The 23299-nt window shown below is 39.4% G+C and overlaps 1 protein-coding gene across 3 annotated transcripts in view; it reads right to left on the bottom strand.

The window, feature by feature from the left end:
- The window catches only part of LOC106876453 (dynein beta chain, ciliary), a 628322-nt gene that overhangs the window by 491640 nt on the left and 113383 nt on the right, over positions 1 to 23299 (bottom strand). For all 3 annotated transcript variants that reach the window (XM_052969374.1, XM_052969385.1, XM_052969379.1), the window contains exons 14-15: positions 19206 to 19409; positions 9418 to 9819 (exon numbers count right to left, since the gene is read on the bottom strand). In XM_052969374.1, coding sequence (XP_052825334.1) covers positions 9418 to 9819; positions 19206 to 19409 — 606 coding nt within the window. The remainder of the gene's footprint in view (positions 1 to 9417; positions 9820 to 19205; positions 19410 to 23299) is intronic.

Here is a 23299-nt window from a genome sequence, read left to right as displayed (position 1 = left end):
TCACATAAATATTTATGTGTGTATATATATATATATATATATATATATATATAATCATCATCATTGTCTAACGTCTGCTTTCCATGCTAGCATGACTGAGGACTGGCAAACCAGATGGCTACACCAGGCTCCAATCTGATTTTGGCAGAGTTTCTACAGCTGGATGCCCTTCCTAACGCCAACCACTCCGAGAGTGTAGTGGGTGCTTTTACGTGCCACCGGCATGAAGGCCAGTCAGGCAGTACTGGCATCGGCCATGCTCAAAATGGCATATTATACGTGCCACCTGCACAGGAGCCAGTCCAGCAGCACTGGCAATGACCTCCTTCGAACGCCTTTTCATGTGCCACCAGCACAAGTGCCAGGAAGGCGACACTGGTAATAATCATGCTCAAATGGTGCTATTTACATGCCACTGGCATGGAAGCCAGACAGCTGCTCTGGCAACGATCACGCTAGGACATTTTCGCTTTCACTTGCCCCAACAGGTCTTCACAAGCAGAGTTGAGTGTCCAATGTAGGAGACGTTGGTATAGGTGTCAGTCATTGAATTTGGTTCAATTTCAATTTCACTTGCCTCAACAGGTTTTCGCAAGTGGAGTTTAGTGTCCAATGAAGTAAAGGTGAGGTACGCATAAGTTTGCTGGCTACACCCCTGGCAGAGGCCTTGGATTATGCGCTCACTTGGCTTGCTGGGTCTTCTCATGCACAGCATATTTCCAAAGGTCCCGGCCACTAGTCATTGCCTCGGTGAGGCCTAAAGTTCGAAGGTCGTGCTTCACAACCTCATCCCAGGTCTTCCTGGGCCTACCTCTTCCACAGTTACCCTCAACCGCAAGGCTGTGGCACGTTTTCACACAGCTATCCTCATCCATTCTCGCCACATGACCATACCAGCGCAATCGTCTCTCTTGCACACCACAACTGATGCTTCTTAGGTTCAACTTTTCTCTCAAGATACTTAGACTCTGTCGAGTATGCACACTGACATAACACATCCATCGGAGAATACTAGCTTCATTCCTTGCAAGCCCTCAGCAGTCACAGCCCATGTTTCACTGCTGTGTAGCATGGTTGTTCGTACACATGCATCATACAGTCTGCCTTTTACTCTGAGTGAGAGGCCCTTTGTCATCAGCAGAGTGAACTTTGCCCAGGCTATTCTTATTCTGGCAGCTACACTTTCAGCGCACCCTCCCCCACTACTAACTTGGTCACCTAGATATCAGAAGCTATCAACTACGTCTAGTTTTTCTTCCTGGAATGTGACAGAAGTTGTTTTCTGAACATTGCTCCTGAACATCTGCCTCATACAAAAACTAACTTCCTAGTTAACCTTCCTTTGATAATTATATATATATAAACCAAATATGTGGTTGGAGCAAGCTTCCACCACATTAAAAGTAGCACTCAGTCAGTTGAAAGGCCACTCTTGTGCTTCAAAGATAAATTGAAAGACAATCTGAAGCGATGCAACATTCCCTTTTCTTCCTGAGAAAACAAAACATCAGAATGCAGGCACCAGTCCTGCTTCTCTGCAGTTCAATGATTTGAGCGAAGTTGACTCCATATCGGGACCAACTTTGTACAAGCATGAAGGCACACTGGCAAAACACTGCTCCTCTAAATAGAAACCTTACCTGTCATTGTGGTTTTGTGGTATGAAGCAAAGCAGGCTTTGCCATGCACTCAAGAAAACACACAGTAAATAATCTACAAGCACTCAAGCAAACCGAGCCCTCAACTTTTCCATCCGCCAAAAGGTTTGGAAGGCACCAGCAAGCCTCAAAAGACACATTCATATCCATAGAACATGATTATTGCTTTATGTTACTGATCCCTCATTTGTCATTCATGACAAGAGAACCCATCATATCTTTATACATGTTTACTGGTTGTCAAACCTGTGAAATTTTCTCAAGAGAAATCAGATTACAGCACAATTATATACTCATACTAGAGTGCCCATGACCCATTGGGTCACTGGGAAAGTCTGAGTTTCCCAGCAATGGAGTTTTGTTTCATGGTTGTTTTGCTTCTTTCCATGTTATTTTGCATGCTTTCAATGAATGTGACATCGAAATCACGCATAAGAGGCTCCTTTCCCCAGAAAAGGAAAGATTTGGCTGCTATTTCTTGCACGCCCTGCAACCACATAACAGGTATTTTGGATCCGCTATCGCAAATAGCAGTTACATAGCATCAGGGTGTGCTAGAAATAGCATCCAAATCGTTGGAAGTGAGATACATTGAATGCACTCGAAAAAACCAATGGAAAAAAATTATTTCACATCGAGGTTACAAACAGGTCTTTTATGAAATATTTATGCCAAAAAAAATTTTTGTAATGGTATTCACTTGAAAATAATTTAAAAGAATATTAAAATATTGTCTGTTTACAGAAAGCTAAAATGTAAATACTTTTGAGCGTGGTCGTTGCTAGAACTGCCTGACTGGCCCTCATGCCAGTGGCACATAAAAGCACCCACTACACTCTCGGAGTGGCGTTAGGTAGGGCATCCAGCTGTAGAAACTCTACCAGATCACATTGAGCCTGGTGCAGCCAGTCCTCAGTCAAACCGTCCAACCCATGCCAGCATGGAAAGCAGACGTTAAATGACAATGATGATGATGTACAAACAACTTACATTTTTAAAATCACATTCACTTAAAAATATTTCAAAATGATTAAAATATTGTGTTTAACAAAAGCGAAAATAGAAACATTTACTGTAAAAAAAACAAATCATATATTTTTGTTGTCAAGTCACTGTCTAATCGAAAGGTAAGAGTTACTTCCCTTTCAGGATTAAGTTAATTTTGGAGACTTTCCCCATTATGCACCCTTTTGGGTATTCATACCCTGAAAATCCTTAATATTTTCACAACCACTAATTTGATTTAAGTGGAATTTGTTTCATTCTGTTCGTATTTACATTTCAGGGAAAACTTAATTCATACTATTTTCCTTTTATGCACCAGTTTAGCTGAGTAATATTGCCAGGATACAAGATTCAATCTGACTTTTAATGAATTATAGATACAATCGTAATTGTGAATGTGCATTTTAATTTGTGTTTGACATTTTAGTATCACAAATGAAACTGGTTACAGATTACAAAACAGATGTCAACAATTGGAATAAATAAATCTCTCACTTCTTTGAATTCTGTTTAATTATTGTATACCCTTCACCATTTTGATTCCTGGATTTTTGGAAGGATTGTAACATTAATCTTACACCATAGTTTTAACCAGTATTTTTTTTATATCTGGACACCCCAGTAGAGAGCTTACTGTGAGGTCTGTTATTCCTTTTGTATGTATATGTATACATATATAGTGTGAGTCAAAAGTAGCACCCAGTTTCTGCTAAGTCATACCTTTCTTTGTTGTTTTGCAGGTTATTACTGACAGCTTTGAAAGTTACTAAATCTGGATCATGTATCATGTTGTTAATACTCTTTGATATCTCAACATGTAAAACAAGAATTAGGAGTCAAAAGTCCCAACTGGCAAGTCATACAGATCAACTCTAAAATAGGAATTAGGCATTACTTTTGACTCACCGGCCAATGACAGTACCGCCTGATTGGCACTCGTGTCAATGGAACGTTAAAAGCACATCTGAGCATGGTCATTGCCAAGGGTCAAGGATTGACTCCCGTGCCAGTGGTATGTAAAAAGCACCATTCGAGCTTTTTACCAGGACATGTGCCAGTGGCACGTGAAAAACAACATTCGTGTGTGGTCGTTGCCAGTGCCGCCAGATTGAATCCCGTGCAGGTAGCATGTAAAAAACACCTTTTGAGCATGGTTGTTGCAGAACCGCCTGACTAGCCCTCATTCCAGTGGCACATAAAAGCACCCACTACACTCTCGGAGTGGTTGGCGTTAGGAAGGGCACCCAGCTGTAAAGACTTTGCCAGATCAGACTGAGCCTGGTGCAGCCTTCTGGCTCACAAGTCCTCAGTCAAACCATCCAACGCATGCCCGCATGGAAAGTGGACATTAAACAACGATGATGATGATGATATATATATAGACCAAATATGTGGTTGGAGCGAAGTGTTGTATAATACAACACTTCACAAAGATCTCCTTTGAGCAAAACCACCAATAGAAGAGAATATAACTTAAGAACTGTGTGTACTCCATCCCCTGTGGTAGGTTATACAAAGGCGAAACATGCCATCCCCTCAAAATAAGGGTAGACGAACATCGCAAAGCTGTGACATGGGGAGATATTGATAAATCAGGTATAGCTGATCATGTATGGAAAAATGGAGACCACCTCCCACTGTGGGATGAAATTAAATAATAGACAGAGAACACCACTGGAAAATACGAAAACTAAAAGAAGCAGCACAAATGCTAGGACACAACAACCTCCTAAGCAGACAGAGTGCAGATATGAATAGCATATGGGAACCGGTATTAAGGAAGGATAGGAGAATATTAGATTTATAAGCCCTAAAATTCACTCCATAATTGCCCATGGGCCTATGGCGTAGTGGTTAACTCCAAGATTCTGAGTTCAATTCCAACGATGATGGCGATGACGACAACAACATCGAAAAAAACCTTAGGAATGAGAACCCAGATTCGAAATTTCCCCAAGACACCTGAAGAAGGCTGGAGGGTATATCAGCCAAAACATTGTGTTAACAACAAACAAGATGAAGACAAATATCCATCAATTGTAAATAATGTACATAATTCCTCATCTCTTAAATATAGAACTGTATAAAGCTGCCATGTAAAAAGCATTGATGCTGGCACTGTGTAAAAAGCACCTAGCACACTCTGTGGAGTGGTTGGTGTTAGGAAGAACATCCAGCCATAGAAACCAAGCATTGGATGGACAATTTCAAAAGCAGTGATCTTTAGATCGGGAGTGGTGTGATGAGGAAAAAATGACAACCTGACAAGAAGCGAGGGGAAGTGATGTCATGTCAAGAAGTGGGGGTCTTCCAACAGCCCCATTGTTCACTAGGATGTCAAGTTTGACAGATATGTTGTGGGGATCATTTCAGGGGAGTAATCTTTTCTGACCAGGAGATCAGATAGAGTCATGTGTAGGTACTACTGTTGAGTCTTTATCGTTCTTATGACCTAAAGTTTGGATATACTTTTGCTGATTGCATCTCAAAGTAAGAGCAACTTTAATTGTGCCTAACAACCAATTCCTTTCACTACCAAAACTCTTAACCACACTCTGACACTTGGTTCATTTCCTCTCCATTCTCTCCCATGCATTCATGATTTTCCCAATTCTCTACTCTTTGTCTTTTTCTACAGATTATGCATGCAAACTTATAAATACAACCATCTCACTTCTTTTCAATACCATTTACTTGACACTTTACTTTCTTTCCTTTTCCCACTACCTCAATTTATATGTCTCTCTTCTTCTTGCTCTCTCTTTCTCTCTTTTTCTGTCTCCCCACTTACTCTTTTTTTTGTTTCCTCTCTTTCCCTCATGCTCTCTATACATATTACTCCAAACTCAGTAGCTAACTTACTGCTCTGACCATATATACTGAATTATTTCCATCAACTGGTTTATATTTTGAAATGTTTTAATTCAGGAAGGTCTCACATAATGGATGCATTTCCTATTATATATTATGCAAACCTGAAACATGCATATTAAATGATTTCAAAATATCATTTTTTGGTTCGACTCATTGTTACAACTTATATGAAGAAATTAGCTGGTCCAGACACCATCTATGCAGATACTCTAACAACAATTTAGAGTAGTTTGTTATATTTGACTTGAGTTGAAAATTCTGGTACTGTTCACCACTTCTAAGCATAATGGTGATGATGATGATGGTGTGTGTGTGTGTGCAAACTAGCTCATTAAGAAAATCTTTATTTGATTGACAGTACCTTGGTAGATAAAGCGATCAAGAGTATGAAGACAGAGAAAGCCCCTGGCCCATCAGGAATCACTGCAGAGATGCTCAAAATATCTGGCAGTGTCGGCTATAGCCTAGTCACCTGTATAGTTAATCAGGTGATACACGAAGGACTAATACCCAATGACTGGTGTAGCAGCACCATAGTCAACTGCTTGGACCAGGTAATGAGGGTCACTGAGAGGGTCATAGCCCAACTAATTAGGGAGAGAGTCAGTTTAGATGAGATGCAGTTTGGGTTCGTTCCAGGGAAAAGAACCACTGATGCTATATTTCTGGTAAGACAGCCGTAGGAGAAATACCTAGCCAGGGATAAACCTCTGTACCTAGCTTTCGTTGACATGGAGAAAGCTTTTGACAGGGTCCCCCGATCTCTTATCTGGTGGTCAATGAGAAAACTAGAAATAGAAGAATGGTTAGTGAGAGCTGTGCGAGCCATGTACAGAGACACTGTCAGTAAGGTGAGAGTTGGCAATGAGTATAGTGAAGAATTCCGCGTAGAGGTAGGGGTCCACCAAGGTTCTGTCCTCAGCCCCCTCCTATTCAGCATAGTCCTCCAGGCGATAACAGAGGAATTCAAGACAGGATGCCCCTGGGAGCTCCTCTATGCTGACGACCTTGCCCTAATTGCTGAGTCACTATCAGAACTAGAGGAGAAGTTTCAGGTGTGGAAGCAAGGACTGGAATCGAAGGGCCTTAGAGTCAACCTAGCTAAAACCAAAGTCCTAACAAGTAGGAAGGTAGACAAAACACAAACCCCTTCAGGTAGATGGTCCTGCTCAATCTGTAGAAAAGGCGTAGGTAGAAACTCCATAAGATGTCCCCAGTGTAAGCTATGGACACATAAGAGGTGCAGCAATATCAAAGGAAGGCTAACTAGCAAGATAATTTTTGTATGTGGCAGATGCTCGGGAGCAATAAACACTGATAATGTGCAGAAAACAACCTTTGCCACACTCCAGGGAGAAAAACTAGAAGTAGTTGATAGCTTCCACTACCTAGGTGACCAAGTTTGTAGTGGACGAGGGTGCACTGAAAGTGTAGCAGCTAGAATAAGAATAGCTTGGACAAAGTTTAGAGAGCTCTTATCTCTGCTGGTGACAAATGGCCTCTCACTCAGAGTAAAAGGCAGACTGTATGACGCATGTGTACGAACAACCATGCTACATGGCAGTGAAACATGAGCCGTGACTGCTGAGGACATGCGTAAGCTCACAAGAAACGAAGCCAGTATGTTCCAATGGATGTGTAATGTCAGTGTGCATACTCGACAAAGTCTAAGTACCTTGAGAGAAAAGTTAGATCTAAGAAGCATCAGTTGTGGTGTGCAAGAGAGACGATTGCGTTGGTATGGACATGTGGCAAGAATGGATGAGGATAGCTGTGTGAAAAAGTGCCACACTCTAGCAGTTTAGGGAACCTGTGGAAGAGGTAGACCCAGGAAGACTTGGGATGAGGTGGTGAAGCACGACCTTCGAACTTTAGGCCTCACCGAGGCAATGACTAGTGACCGGGACCTTTGGAAATATGCAGCATGTGACAAGACCCGGCAAGCCAAGTGAGAGCATAATGTGGCCTCTGCCAGAAGTGTAGCCAGTTCACTTATTCATATCTTTACTTCATTGGACATTAAACTCTGCTTGCGAAGACCTGTTGAGGCAAGTGAATTTGAAATCAAAATCGAACCAAATTCGACGACTGGCACCCATGCCAACATCTCCTTCATTGAACACTAAACTCTGCTTGCGAAGACCTGTTGGGGCAAGTGAAATTAAAATCGTAATTGAACCATATTCGATGACTGGCACCTGTGCCAGTGGAACACTAACAGAACTGTCCGAGTGTGATCATTGCCAGAGCAGCTGTCTAGTTTCCGTGCTAGTGGCCTGTAAATAGCACCATTTGAGCATGATCGTTACCAGCATCGCCTTACTGGCACGTTAGAAAATCATTCGAGCGAGGTCGTTGCCAGTGCTGCTGGACTGGCTCCTGTACAGGTGGCATGTAAAAAACACCATTTTGAGCATAGCTGTTGCCAGTACCGTGTTACTGGCCCTTGTGCCGGTGGCACGTAAAAGCGTCCACTACACTCTCGGAGTGGTTGGCGTTAGGAAGGGCATCCAGCTGTAGAAACTCTGCCAGATCAGATTGGAGCCTGGTGCAGCCATCTGGTTCACCAGTCCTCAGTCAAATCGTCCAACTCATGCTAGCATGGAAAGCGGACGTTAAACGATGATGATGATGAAATCAGTATTTATACTGCGATGTAATGTTTTTTGCCACATAAACATGTTCTATAAGAACAGATGATACTGCTACTTTAACCCCAGGGGGTGCCTCCCAGCTAATTATTCAGTGCACTTCACACTTCATATATATTGCAAGCAGGGAGAGAACTCCCTACTATTCTAGCTCAGAGACCACCATGTCACATGATTTTGATTTTATTTGATCATCCTCAATGATTGATTCTCATCTGCTAGACATAGCAATAGTTGCCCCAGCTCACAATATATAGAAAAACAGTGTCACACAGTCACTGGCCTTGCTGGAGGAAGCATCCTCCTGCGATTAAAATTACAGTATTTTCGGTTCCTATAGAACACCTATGTTTATGTGGCAATAAACATTACTTCTCGGTATAAACACTGCTTTCATCCCTAATAGAGATTTCCTTAACAAGCTAGTTTGCTAGTTGCAAGACCAGTGACTGTATGACACTGTTTTCATATATATTGTGAGCTAGAAAAACCTACCACTATGTCTAGCAGACAAGTATCCATCACTGAGGATAATCAAATAAGATTGAAATCATGTGATATGGTGGTCTCCAAGCTAGGATAGTAAGGAGATCTCTCCCCACCTGCAATATATATATCAAGTGCAAAGAGCACTGAATAACCAGCTGGATGAGGGATCTTCCTGAGGTTAAAATAGCAGTATCGTCTGTTCTTATAGAACTCTCACGTATAGGTGGGAATAAATATTACATGCATGTATGTGTGTATGTATGCATGTGCATGCATATGTATATGCATGTGTTCATGTGTATGTGCATGATATACTTATGCATGACTTGTATCTGAGTCTAAATGAGATGTGTGCGTGCATGTATGCTGTTAACATATTCTTTTAATTTTTTTCCAATTAATAAGTGGCAACAAGTTTTTTCATGCTTTGCTATATTAGTGTACAAAATTCTTCTAGTAATCAGATTCCTTTGAAATTTCTTCAGGTACAAGCGCTTATGCCTAAAAGTACATAGGTCAAAACATTTTACCATCACAATGCACAGTTTAATCTGAAAACAAGGAGCACACATGCAAACAGAATTTGGATCTAAATTTTATATAGGTTATGAGGAATGTTTTGTAAACCCCTGGACAGGAATGTTTTAGAAGTGAATGTAATGACTTGTTGTCATCATTACATATAGTAATGAGAAAAATAATGGAATATTGGGCTACAAAAAAACCTAGAATTCATTTACCTTTGTAGCTGTCATCAACTGTTGCCAGTGACGATCACGAATAGCTGGGCTCTGTAAATCTCCAATGGCACGAAGTGATGTTATTACATTCTTCACATTACTTTCTACTCCTGAATAAACATCCCATGTTCGCAATTCTTTATCCATCATCCTGATGTCCTTTGCAAATATCTTACAAGCCATGTCCATATGGTCAACATTAATGTCTACCCACAGTGTACATTTCCACTCTGAAATACAGGAACACACAATTTCAATATAATCCCAAAGATGCTTCAGCAAACGTAGATCCCTGCGGCATTGCTTCAGTTGTTTGAAGTCGGGAATGTTTACTTCAAATAGAGCAGCAGATATCTGAAGACTTTCCATTTCTTTTTCCATAGTGTATATTTCCACATGAGTCTAAAAATAAGCCAGAAGTGTGAGATATTGATAATTAAATTTATTCAATCAATATTTCAGATAGAACTCAGTTAAGTTCTTCAATTGAATACACAAATACATTTACAGATTATGGCAGATATTATTTCTTTAAGAGCATTTATAAATTAATGGTCTTGAAAAACAAATGAAAACAAAGATCATAATAGTCAATAGTAAATTTCTTTCTATTATTGTTTGTAAAATATTATAATATTGATTTTCTAAGTGTACTGAACTTACAAGAGGAACTGGTTTCAGAAAACTATACAGTATTGTACTTTTAATTTCTATCATTTTAGAATATTTTAAAAGTGATTTCTTTTGATTAGGCATTTTATCAATTTTCAGAAGTGATGGGGAATAGTCAACTGAATCATTCAATATCATTTATTATTGCAACTTGTTCTGTCAACCACTTATATATAAAAGATAAAATTAACACTGGCAGGATTTGAAATTGCACAATAAAGCAATGTGCTGAAATGCATTTAGTTTGTCACTTTACTATCTTGGCCATTTTGGCATAAATACTGACAACAAAATAACAAACCCACTTTAAAATCTCTTTCACCTCTAGTTTTTGCAAATGAAAATAGTTTGGTAGCTCTGAAAACGTGATTATTTTGTAAATGTGGATATTGCTATATAAATGGAAATTCAATGTTTACTTGTATTAATCCGTTTGCATTTAAACCAGTTTTATCAGGCCCAAATATTTAACTTGTTTTATGTTCAAACAGGCTAAATCCAACCTCTCAAATATATCCTACAATATTATTATAAAAATAAACAATCTGATCAAAATGTCAAGGCTATATGATAATACATGATAAATTCAAAACAATGAATAAATAAGCATTACATGTGACTGAATAATCTGAATGCTAAAGTGTTAGTATTTGTATAGCTCCACAAATTATATTTTGATAGTATTTTGATAATACTGCAAAAATTGGTATTTTGATCATTCTGCAAATGTTGACATTTTAATATTTCTGCAAATATTAATATTTTGATAATTTTTCAAATATAGATATTTTGATTGTTTCTGTTTACTGTTGCTCTAAATCTCAAAATATTACATCTCTTCATTTGTTTTGCTACCCACTATCTTATCCAAATGTTCTATTGTTTTCATCTACTGCAGCCCTAATTCTTGAAAATTTCACCTCTCTCTCTTTCTCTCTCTCTCTCTCTCTCTCTCTCTCTCTCTCTCTCTCCATTTTGTTACCCACTATATTCGCTTGCCCATATTATGTCTGTATCCTTGCTTTCCCATGTTCATTGTTAATTAGCAGCATTTGCTTTATTTGTGGATATGTTACACCACCTTTAGCTAGAAAATAGTGCTTCCATGGTGTGCCCTCCTCACCCACCTCTACAGCCTGTACCAGAAGTCTTTCTCCTCTAACCTCTACTGGAAGTCTTTCTCCTAGCAACTCTAATGGTTACCTATACAGAATGCTCTCTCCCTTCCACCACTATCTAGTGTCTGTTTCCTGGTAAACAAAGTGATTGCGAAGTGAATAAAATGATGGTGATGTGTATTCAGGTTGAAACCTATTTGTACTTTTACACTGTCTGCCAAACGCACATGAGTTTTCTTTTCAGATGCAAAATGCTGTCTCCCTGAGATGCTCAAACGGAGGCATGTAGATTTGTGTTGCATCCAAGAAGCAAAACAGAGAGGAGGTTCTGCTAGGTTGCTCACAGGCAAAGAGCATAGATTTTCTGGGTATGGAACAGTGATGGGATTGGGGGCATCAGTATACTCTTTGCCAAGAAATGGGTTGATAAAGTAATCAAAGTAGTCAGAGTCTGTGATAGAATACTTAAGATTTGACTACTACTGCAACATGGGTTAGCAACCATTATCTCAGCCTATGCCCTTCAGCCAGATCTACCTGATAAACAGAAAGACCTATTTTATGACACATTCTTGCACACTACCTCATCAACGAATTACAGGGACCTTCTCTTTGTAGCTGGCAACTTCAATGGGCATGGTGGACAACATCCAGGTAGCTTCCATAGTGAGCATGGTGGCAACAGATTTGGTTCCTGCAACTAGGAGGGAACCAGGCTGCTGGAGTTCTGTGACGCAAATGATCTGATGATCTGCAATACTAAGTTCAGGAAACCTGCCAGCCACTTGTTCACCTACCAATCCGGTGGGAACACTAGTCAGATTGACTACATTCTCACCAAGAAATGAGAAAGTTGGCTACTTATAAATGCCAAAACTTACCCAGGTGAATAATGCACCCCACAACAAAGGTTAGTTGTTAGCAACTTTGGGAGCAGGGCCAAAAACAACCAGTGTGGAAAAGAAAGGTCTAGAAGTTTAAGGATCCTCTGAATGGACAGAGGTTTAGAGATGTATTACTCAAAGCTTTTGATGAAAAAGAGGGGGATATAGCATCATATAACATGGAAGAAAACTGCAAGTTCCTATGGGACAACCTGTTGAGGGCTACTGACCAGGTCTGTGGCAGGAGCAAAGTCCCCTCTTGATCTAAGGTGACATGGTGGTGGAACATGATAGTTGACAAGGCCAGTAGAGAAAAGAAACAAGACTGGAAGTGTGCTGGTAGCAGGGAACTGTATCAGATAACCAAAATGGAAGCTAGGAGAAAGGTACACTTAGCCAGAGGGGAAGCAGAAAAGAAGACTTTGCCAATTTTCTGTGTCATGAAGACCAGAGACTTGAAGTGTTTCGAATTGCAAGACAGTGTGTGAGAGAAAATCATGATGTGTCTACATGGATGATGGGTTACTTGCATTTAATGATGCTGCAAAAAAAGAGACTTGGAAAGCCATTATGAAAGGCTACTAAATGAAGAGAATGAATGGGAGAAACAGTGTCTGCCAAATGTTGACCCAACTGAGGGACCAGCTTTCCGAATTGACTGTACCTTGGTAGATAAAACAATGAAAGATATGAAGACAGGGTAAGCCTTCAGCCCATCAGGAATCACTGCTGAGATGCTTAAAATATCTGGCAGTATAGGCTATGGTCTTGTCACCCATGTAGTTAACCAGGTGGTACACAAAGGAGTTATACCTAATGACTGGTGTAGAAGCACCATAGTCAACAGCTAGAAAGGTAAATTTGATGCCTTAGGATAGAAGTAATTACAGAAGTATCAAACTGTCGCATCAGGTGATGAAAGTTATGGAGAGGGTCATAGCCCAACTAACTAGAAAGAGTTAGTTTAGATGAGATGCAGTTTGGTTTTGTGCTAGAGAGAAGCACCACTGATGCTATTTTTCTGGTAAGGCAGCTGCAGGAGAAATACCTAGCCAAAGATAAACCTCAGTACTTGGCCTTTGTTGACATGGAGAAAGCCTTTGACAGGGTACCCTGATTCCTTATCTGGTGGTCAATGCAGAAACTAGGGAAAGATGAGTGGTTGGCAAGAGCTGTACAAGCCACTTACAGAGACGCTGTCAGTAAGGTGAGGGTTGGCAATGAGTATAGTGAAGAATTCAGGGTACAAGTAGGGGTTTACCAAAGATCAGTCCTCAGGCCCCTCTTATAGTCCTCCAGGCAATAACAGAAGAATTCAAGACAGGCTGCCCCTCGGAGCACCTCTATGCTGATGACCTTGCTCTTATAGCTGAATCAGTACCAGAACTAGAGAAGTTTCAAGTACAGAATCAAGGTCTAGAATCGAAGGGCCTTAGAGTTGACCTAGCAAAAAACAAAGTCTTAATAAGTTGGAAAGCAGACAAATCACAAATCCCTTCAGGTAGAGAGCCAGGCTTGATCAGTAGAAAAGGTGTAGGTAGAAACTCCGTAAGATGTACCCAGTGTAAGCTATGGACACATAAGAAGTGCAGAAATATCAAAGGAAGGTTAACTGGAAAAATAGGTTTTGCATGTGGAAGGTGAATAGGTACAATAAATACTAAAAATGTACAGAAAATAGATTTCATCACAAGCTAGGGGTAAAACTGGTAATTGATAGCTTCCATTACCTAGGTGACAAGGTCAGTGGTTGGGGTGGATGCTCCGAGAGCATAGCTGCTAGAATAAGAATTGGCTGGGCAAAGTTCAGAGAGCTTCTACCTATGCTGGTAACAAAGGGCCTCTCACTCAGAGTGTAAGGCAGATTGTATGATGCCTGTGTGTGAATAGCCATGCTACACAGCAGTGTAACATGGGCTGTGACTGCAGAGGACAAGCATAGGCTTTTAAGAAAAAAAGCTAGTATGCTTCACTGGATGAGTAATGTCACTGTGCATGCACAACAGAGTGCAAGCATCTTGAGATAAAAGTTGGACATAAGAGGCATCAGATGTGGTGTGCAAGAGAGATGACTGCACTGGTTTAGTCATGTGATGTGTATGATCAAGGACAGCTGTTTGAAGAAGTGTTACACTCTAATGGTAGAGAGAACCTATGGAACAGGTAGATCCAGGAAGACATGAGACAAGGTGGTGAAGCACAATCTTTGAATGTTGGGCCTCATGGAGGCAATGACAAGTGACTGAGACCTTTGGCGATATTCCGTGCTTGAGAAAACCCATCAAACCAAGTGAGATCGTAGTTGTGACCAATGCCAGTGTCACGTAACTGGCCTATTAAAAGCACCCATCAAATGGTGGATGATATGCTGTGCCTGTGAAGACCTGTTGAGTTAAGTGAAATCGTAGTTGTGGCCAATGCCAATGTCGTCTGACTGGCACCCAAGCCAGTGGCACATAAACAGCACTGTTTGAGCATTGGGCCTCATGGAGGCAGTTACAGGCGACTGAGACGTTTGACAATATACCATGCTTGTGTAGACCTGTCAAGCCATGTAAGACTGTAGTGGTGGCCAATGCTGGTGTCAGGTCAATGGTATCCATGCTGGTGGCACATAAAACACACCCCTACACTCTCAGAGTAGTTGGCATTAGGAAGGGCCTCCAGCTGTAGAAACCTTGCCAAATCAGATCAGAACCTGGTGCAGCTTCCTGGCTTAGCAGTTTTCAATCAAGCCGTCCAACCCATGCCAACATGGAAAATGGACATTAAATGATGATGAAGATGATGTTGATATTCCTTGCAAATATAGGTAATTTTGTAAATGTGTATATTTTTCCCCTAAAATGTTTTCCAACATCTCAACAAAGGCTAGTTGTAAATGCTGGACACATTTGTTTGAAATTATTTAATAAGTTTGAACGAGACAAGATCATTACCATACCTTATTAGAAGTACTTGGTTTTGTTCTATTCAAACCTGTACTTTACAAATATTTGGAATTATGTGTTGTTTCATCACGCTGAATGATACTCTAGTATCATTTAGCCAAATGTACTGTAGTGGTGTAGGTAGATAAATAGTTGAATGATCTCCCTTGCAAGAAAGATCATAGAGTAACCTCCCTTTTCTAAGTTTCTCAAAGCGTCTGTGTCATGGGAATCTTAATTATTCAAGAAGCTTAGCATTTCTCTTGGAAGTTTCTAGAATGTCTGGCTTTCCATTAATAATAACAGCTTGCGAACCCATCCTTTTGCTTATTAGTTTTTAGAGCCATCCATGTTGTTGCTATGTCCACCACCACTTAGCTGTTATTCTACATTTTCTATCTCTGAACTTTCTTGCATAGATTACTTCATTTAACTACCTTCTACAATTTGATTCTATGTATCATCATTGAAAGAAGAATAAAATATATTTTCATGTAATAAATATGCAGCAAACTCTAGTGAACTTCTCTCTATTATATATGCATACATTCAAACGTAGCAGATAACAGCTAACCTTTGGCCACTGTTTGGACCCTGTTGTGTCCACTACTCTGATTGGTTGATATTGGTGAAATTTGTCTCTTACTCTGCGATTGGTTAGGTTGCATATTGGCACATGATAGAGTAAGAGACAAATTGCACCAATATCAACCAATCAGAGTGGTGGACACAACAGGGTCCAAACAGCGGCCAAAGGTTAGCTGTTACCTGCTATGTTTGAATGTATGCATATATAATAGAGAGAGGAAGTTCACTAGAGTTTGCTACAGACAGCTTTCTCATGCTCCTGCATGCTAGCACCTGCAGCCTCTGCAAGTAACCCACTGCTCTTACAGACTTACAACATTAGCCTCTGCAAGTGACCTACCGCTCTTGCAGACTAACAACATTTTTTTTTTTCCACTACAAGCGACTCACTGCCCTTACAGGCAAAGTCTTGGCACTGCTCATGTCTCAGCAGCCAGCATTGTATCTCAAGCACTTTGACTTTTGCATCCTATGATTTCCAGTTTCCTGGACAGTTGTTATCGTGTTTGCATGTCAGACATTCTGTGTCTCAGACTATTTACATTTCTTAACTTTGCCTTGCCAGTGACTGCTCCAGAGAATAGACTTATGTTATTATAGACACTATATTCACATTTTATCTCTTTCTGTATCATTGTATATATATGTTTTGTTCTATTTGATGGACACCTTTCTTTGCTGAATGTTTTTCCTTGTTCCTGTTTTGATTGTTAAATGTTTTGTTCATATTTAAAAAAATTTTTTGCTCAACGTTCATACATACATACATGTATATATGCTGTCTGCCTCGTGCTATCCACTCCGACACATTTCTAGGTATATTCTAGCAGAAGGTTTTTCTCGAGCCTTTTCTCATCTGGCAAAAAAAAGCTCCTTACATGTTTTTGTTACGTGTTTCTTCTTTGGTTTGTAGGATGCACAAACCACCTCTTCTAAACGCATCTTTCCGTGCATCACATAACGTTCCATGCATTTTCTTCCTTTGGTGCCTGATCAACACGAAGTTTCTTGCATGTTGGAATTTCTTTCTTTCGCCACCATCTTTATAGCTTGACTCACTTTGCTAGTTACTGTCGCTTTTCTAGCACCTACAGCCTTTGCTTCTGCAAGCGACTCACTGTTTTGCGGGCAAATTCTTGGCATTGCTCATTCTCACAGCAGCCAATGTTCTCTCATTTACCTTAATTCTTCGTATTCCCGTGATTTCCACTTAGCTGAACATAGGTCCATCATGTTTGCACATCAAGTTTTGCTGGCTATGCAACTCTTTTCACCTCTTTGGTACAGAAATACTTTCCTTTTATCGTCTATTTTGTCTCCCACAAAATGACTTGTGGGGGATCTGTCTATAGCAAACTCTAGTGAACTTCCTCTCTCTGTTATATATACATACACTCGAACGTAGCAGATAACAGCTACCTTTTCGCTACTGTTTGGACCCTGTTGTGTCTACCACTCTGATTGGTTGATATTGACGCAATTTATCTCTTAATCTATTGCGCATCAATATGCAACCTAACCAATCACAGCCTCTAAATAAATCATGTGAGACAATCTATTCTAAACTCTAATTTTGAACCTACCATTAGCTATAAAACCTCATCTCTTCCTAGCCTCAAGATCTGCTGGTTCCAGATCTTCTAAGGTTTAACCACTGACCACACCACAGCATTACAGCAATCTCTGTCTTCGTCGCCACCATCATGTCTCTCACCAACAACACTGCACAGGTTCTAACATGACTGCTGTTCATGAGCTACCTCACCATGGTTAACAGCAAATATACAACCCATGCAGATGCATGTAGATATATGAATAAATGTTCATCAAGCCATTTCCATTCAGCTTGTATGTATACATGTGGCCGGCGTTAAAGGTATTTAAAGTTACCACCTTGTTCCATGTATTTCTTTATACTGTGTTCCTGTCAAATGATATTACAGCCTTCTGAGTAGAGTCACATTAGATGGCTCCACAATCTTATTCATATAAAAATATATAGATCTTGAATTTATTCTTTCATCTCTCTATAAACTCTTGTAATATCATATACACAGCCACATCAACACCTTGTATTGACTATATATTTCACTACAGTACTTTCAGTCATTTCAAATCAACATTAGCTACAAGCACTGTGCCCTGGAACTACTCATACATGCCACACACTTCAATATCTCTTTACTACAGGGACCTACTTTGATTTTTGGAAATACACTACAGTGTGTCCCATTCCCAAGAAAAGAAACTCTCTAACTGTCACCCTATTACACCTACTTCTAATAACTTTAACATAATTAAAATACCTATTAACAATGACATCCTCCAAAGCTCTGAATATCTCTCATTCGTTAATGGCCAGTCAGACATTACTCAGAACCATCACTTTCCAGTAAGCTCTTAATTTAGCAGAGTTTGATGGAAGCAACAGATTTTTTGACAGTGTCTGGCATGTGAATTTTCAATCAAAACTTTTTGCCAATGGTCTCTACCTTCTCTAATTGGAAATTTTCTAACATGTGTTGATGGAGTTTTTATTGTCCCTTATTTCATCAACTCCACAGTGCATCACAATTCAGTTTTGTTCCCACTCTTGTCTCTCTATAAAACAATAAGTCACCCGATATCACATCCAACATTCACTTTTACACAGATGACACTACTTTATTCCTCCCTAATATTTTCCAACCATGCATTAGCCTCTTCTGACTGCATGCTAAGTCCAAGCTGACTCTATAAATAGAAACCCCCAAAGCATCCTCTAATATGGATATGACAATATTTTCCTTTTCAACAGCAAGAAAACAGATACCATCCTACTCCTTTAATCATGAGTAATACTCAGCTAAAGCCCTTAAAACTACTCAGAATTTCTCCTAGAAATAGCACATCCTTAACCTAAGGACTGTATCCCAATGACTGGGATGGTGCTGCTACACACACTGATATGCTGGACTGCATCCAGAAAATGCTCATGTGACTGAGTGGTGTAAACTCACCTATAGACAAGCTTCAGCTCCTGGCTTGAAGACATTCTCTCTGTCTCCTTTTCTTGGTTTTTATTTTTTTTACCACTACTATAATGATCTCTGCTGCTCAGACCTAGCTGTGCTCATGCCACCTTTATGCAGCTATTCCTATTCTTCTCATCTCTCCTCCACTCATTACTTGCTGTGTCCAACCCCCAGTCACAATGTCCAGCCCTTCTTTCCCAGAATGTCAGAAATTTCCTCCTTACTCAAATCTTCCCACAAGTGTTGATGTAAATTTGGTCCAAAAAGAATATTAATGACATCAGTCGCACTGGTTAAAAAGGACTGGCAAAGGCCTTTCTTCAGAAGGTCAGGTAAAACAAAAGTACAGTAAAAAGAAAAGGGACTGGCAGATGCGTGCCTTTTGACACAATGTAGGAAACAAAGGAGTGCTTCTGTATATATTTTATTGTTGTTGTTGCTTACATCCATATTTTCTATCAAGTTTTTAAACTAAAGCAGCTCTAAATAGACCAAATCAAAGAAGAAACTATAAAAAAGAGGCATTTCCAGTCATGAATAGAAAGGTCATCAAACTAACATATATTAATTATTTATACTCACAGCATCCAGTATATCATAAGCATTTTCACATTTATAGTAAAATGGTTCCAAAGTGCAGAAGGATTCCCGATATTTTATTTGCTTAGCATCAAATATTGCAGTCTTCTTACGAACATTATTGACTTCCGCAGCTTGTAAAGGAGCTACATACTGTTTGACAGTGATAGCAGTCTTCTTGGTGTTGTTCCATTTATCAGGAAGTTTCTGGAAATAAAATTGATATATGTACATATATACAGGAATATTGATACAAACAGGAAAAATAGAACTTAAAATATCAGTATAGGTATATTTTTATTAATATTTAGCAGAAGTAACAGAGTAACTCAAGGTCCAAGTGTTTCATGCATTGGCACTTATCAAACTACTTGCAGGTCAAAGAGTTTATAAAGCTGGCAATAAATATATTTCCTTCTGGATTGTGCTAGATCAAATTTTAGATATATATATATATATTTTATATATGCACACACACACATAACAATATAAGATATATGCATCAGTCCAAGTCATATAAGATCATTGAGTCTGGTCTGTCAACCTGTGTGTCTGTATAAGAAACAGTGAAAGATATTATTTTTTTAAATTCAAGAGTAGATATAATGGTTTTACTTGTTTACGCAAGAGTAGATTAAAGGAAACAGTTAGCTTTATCATTAAGATTGTAAATATTGCTTTAAAGTGTAGGATATTTAAACAAATAAAGGGTACTTTGATGGGTGGTCACTGTAGCCCTCTATTAACAGACATATATTAACCTTCATGTGAATTTTGGTTTTTTAGTGATTTATACCAAAGGAAAAAGATAGGCTTAGTTCAACATTTAGTGGCTGCTGCAGATGAATATGTTGGTCAACTATTTTAACTTTTGTTTAGGAAGACAGTGAAATTTTGAGAAAATTTTGAGTATTTTCTAGTTTTCAGTTTAGTGTAGATTTACAAAAGTATTAGATTTATTAAGAGTTGAATGTAATGTCATTCGTCTACATTTATCAGTAAGTTATCATATATGAGTATTGTGTATTATTATGTACAATGTTACTTGCATTAAAGAGTAATTCAGGACTTCTACTCTTAGATTACAAAAGATCTTTTAGCAGTGAACAACAAATTAAGTTAAGTGATATGTCTTTGTTTTGATATTATGTTCTTATATAATGAATATTTTTGTCACCATGTGCTTGTTTTAGTCAATTTTATTTTATATGCTTGTTTTCTAAGGGGAAATATTGGTTTAAATACATTTTCTATAATTAAAGTTTATATTTAACCCTTCTGTTACTATATTTTTGTTAAGATGCTCTGTGTTTCTTTTAATTAACTTTAAATATAACAAAGAATTTAGTAAAATAACCTAGTTATCATTAAGCTACTGTTAAAAATATAAATTGTGGCTGAGGTTTGATGGAAGATTTCAATTCACAACTTTAGAAAACAAGACATCTGTACTATAAAGGCAGAGGCGGTTTGGTATCAAAAGGGTTAATAGCAGTAGGTTTACCCTGATTTCTTTCCATGTTGTAGCAATTGATGCTTTTTAAAGTGATATGTTATTCTATATACATTCCTTTCATTATTTTAAAAAATTATTTAGTGGTTATTTTCATTACAATTTGGGTGTTTTAATCAACTTTATGGAGTTGTTTAGGTGGAAATATTCATTTCAATATATTTTCTATAATTAAATCACCATCATCATCATCATTTAACGTCCGCTTTCCATGCTAACATGGGTTGGACGATTTGACTGAGGACTGGTGAAACAGATGGCTACACCAGGCTCCAATCTGATTTGTCAGAGTTTCTACAGCTGGATGCCCTTCCTAACGCCAACCACTCCGAGAGTGTAGTGGGTGCTTTTACGTGCCACTGGCACGAAGGCCAGTCAGGCGGGTACTGGCAACGGCCACATTCAAAATGGTGTATTTTACATGCCACCTGCACAGGAGCCAGTCCAGCGACACTGGCAACGACCTCACTCGAATGTCTTTTCACGTGCTACCGGCACAAGTGCCAGGAAGGCAACGCTGGTAACAATCACGCTCAAATGGTGCTATTTACGTGCCACTGACACGGAAGCTAGACATCTGCTCTGGCAACGATCACACTCGGACGGAGCTCTTAGTGCTCCACTAGTACAGGTGCCATCATGAGTTCACTTTCACTTGCCCCAACAGGTCTTCACCAGCCGAGTTTAGTGTCCAATGAAAGAGATGTTGGTATGGGTGCCAGTCGTCGAATTTAGTTCGATTTTGATTTCACTTGCCTCAACAGGTCTTCTGAAGCAAAGTTTAGTGTCCAATGAAGGAAAGGCACACATAAGAGGGCTGGCTACACCTCTGGCAGAGGCCTTGGATTATGGTCTCACTTGGCTTGCTGGGTCTTCTCACGCACAGCATATTTCCAAAGGTCTTGGTCAGAAGTCATTGCCTCTTAGGTGTCACTGGCTTTACTTGGCTTGACATGTCTTCTCAAGCAGAGCAAATCGCCAAATGTCATGATCATTTGTCATCACCTCCATGAGACTTAACATCCGAAGAGCATATTTTACCACCATGTCTTTCTGGGTGTACTTCTTTCACAAGTTCCCTCCACAGTTAGTGACTGGCACTTCTTTATGCAGCTGTCTTTGTCCTTACACACCACATGACCATACCAATGCAGTTGCCTCTCTTGTACACCACATCAAATACCTCTTATGCCCATTTTTTCTCTCAAGATGCTTACACTTTGTTGTACATGCAAACTGACATTGCACATCCAGCAAAGCATACTAGATTCATTTCTGTCAAGCTTTCATATGTCCTCAGCAGTTACAGCCCATGTTTCACTGCTGTGTAGCATGGATGCTTGCACACAGGCATCATACAATCCTTCTGATATTGCTGCACCTCTTATTTGTCCATTACTTGCACCAGGTACATGTTATGTGGTTTCTACCTACACCTTTCTGATATACCAAACAGGACCATCTCCCTGAAGGGATTTGTGATTTATCTGTTTTCCTACTTACTAAGAGTTTGGTCTTTTGCTAAATTAACCCTAAGACCCTTTGATTGCAGACCTTGCTTCCACATCTGAAATTTCTTCTCTACTTCTGGTAGTGATTCATTAAGAACAAAGTCATCAGCACAGAGGAGCTTCCAAGGGCAGCCAGTCTTAAATTCCTCTATTATTGCCTGGAGAACTATGATGAACAAGAAGAGGGCTGAGAACTGATCATTAGTGGGCTCCTACTTGTACACTGAATGCATTGCTGTGCTTGTTGCCAATCCTCACCTTGCAGACAGCATGCCTGTACATAGCTTGTACAACTCTCATCAACCACTGATCTATCCCTAGTTTCCACACTGACCACCAGATAAGAGAGCAGGGTACCTGTCAAAGGCTTTCTGTGTCAACAAAAGTACAGGGGTTTATTATTGGCTAAGTACTTCTCTTGCAACTGTCTTACCAGGAATATAGTATCAATGGTGCCTCTCAATGGCACAAAATCAAACTGAATCTCATCTAGACTGTTTTCCTATATACATTTGTATAATTGTATACATATACATACACATGCATACACACACACGCACACTCATACACATACAAACATACATACAGACAAAAATTGGCTAAAACTGAGCAAATTCAAAATATAAAGGTGTACACACACATACAGAGGTTGGACAAAATAATGGAAACACCTTATATCAAATTTATTTTAATATGGGGTAGAACTGCCTTTGGAAGTAATTACAGCTTGAATTCTATAAGGTATGGACTCGCACTAAGTTTGAATTGTTTCCAAAGGAATTTTTGTCCATTCTTCAGTTAAAACAGTCTCCAGTTCTTGTTGGAGGATATCGACTCCTTACTTGTTTTTCTAAAATTCACCATAAATGTTCAATAATATTGAGATCTGGGGACTGTGGTGGCCAGATGAGATGTTCAACTTCACTAGAATGTTCCTCATGCCATTGAGTAGCAACTTTAACTGTGTGAATTGGTGCATTATCATCCTGAAAGATTGCATTTCCCTCTGGAATCAGTTCCACAACGATAGGATGAATATGATCAGATAAAATGCTTAAATAGTCTTGACTATT

This window comes from Octopus bimaculoides, chromosome 1 (genome assembly GCF_001194135.2).
Source record: "Octopus bimaculoides isolate UCB-OBI-ISO-001 chromosome 1, ASM119413v2, whole genome shotgun sequence".
In the NCBI taxonomy this organism is placed as follows: Eukaryota; Metazoa; Mollusca; class Cephalopoda; order Octopoda; family Octopodidae; genus Octopus; species Octopus bimaculoides.
This window is presented reverse-complemented; position numbering and strand designations above follow the sequence as displayed.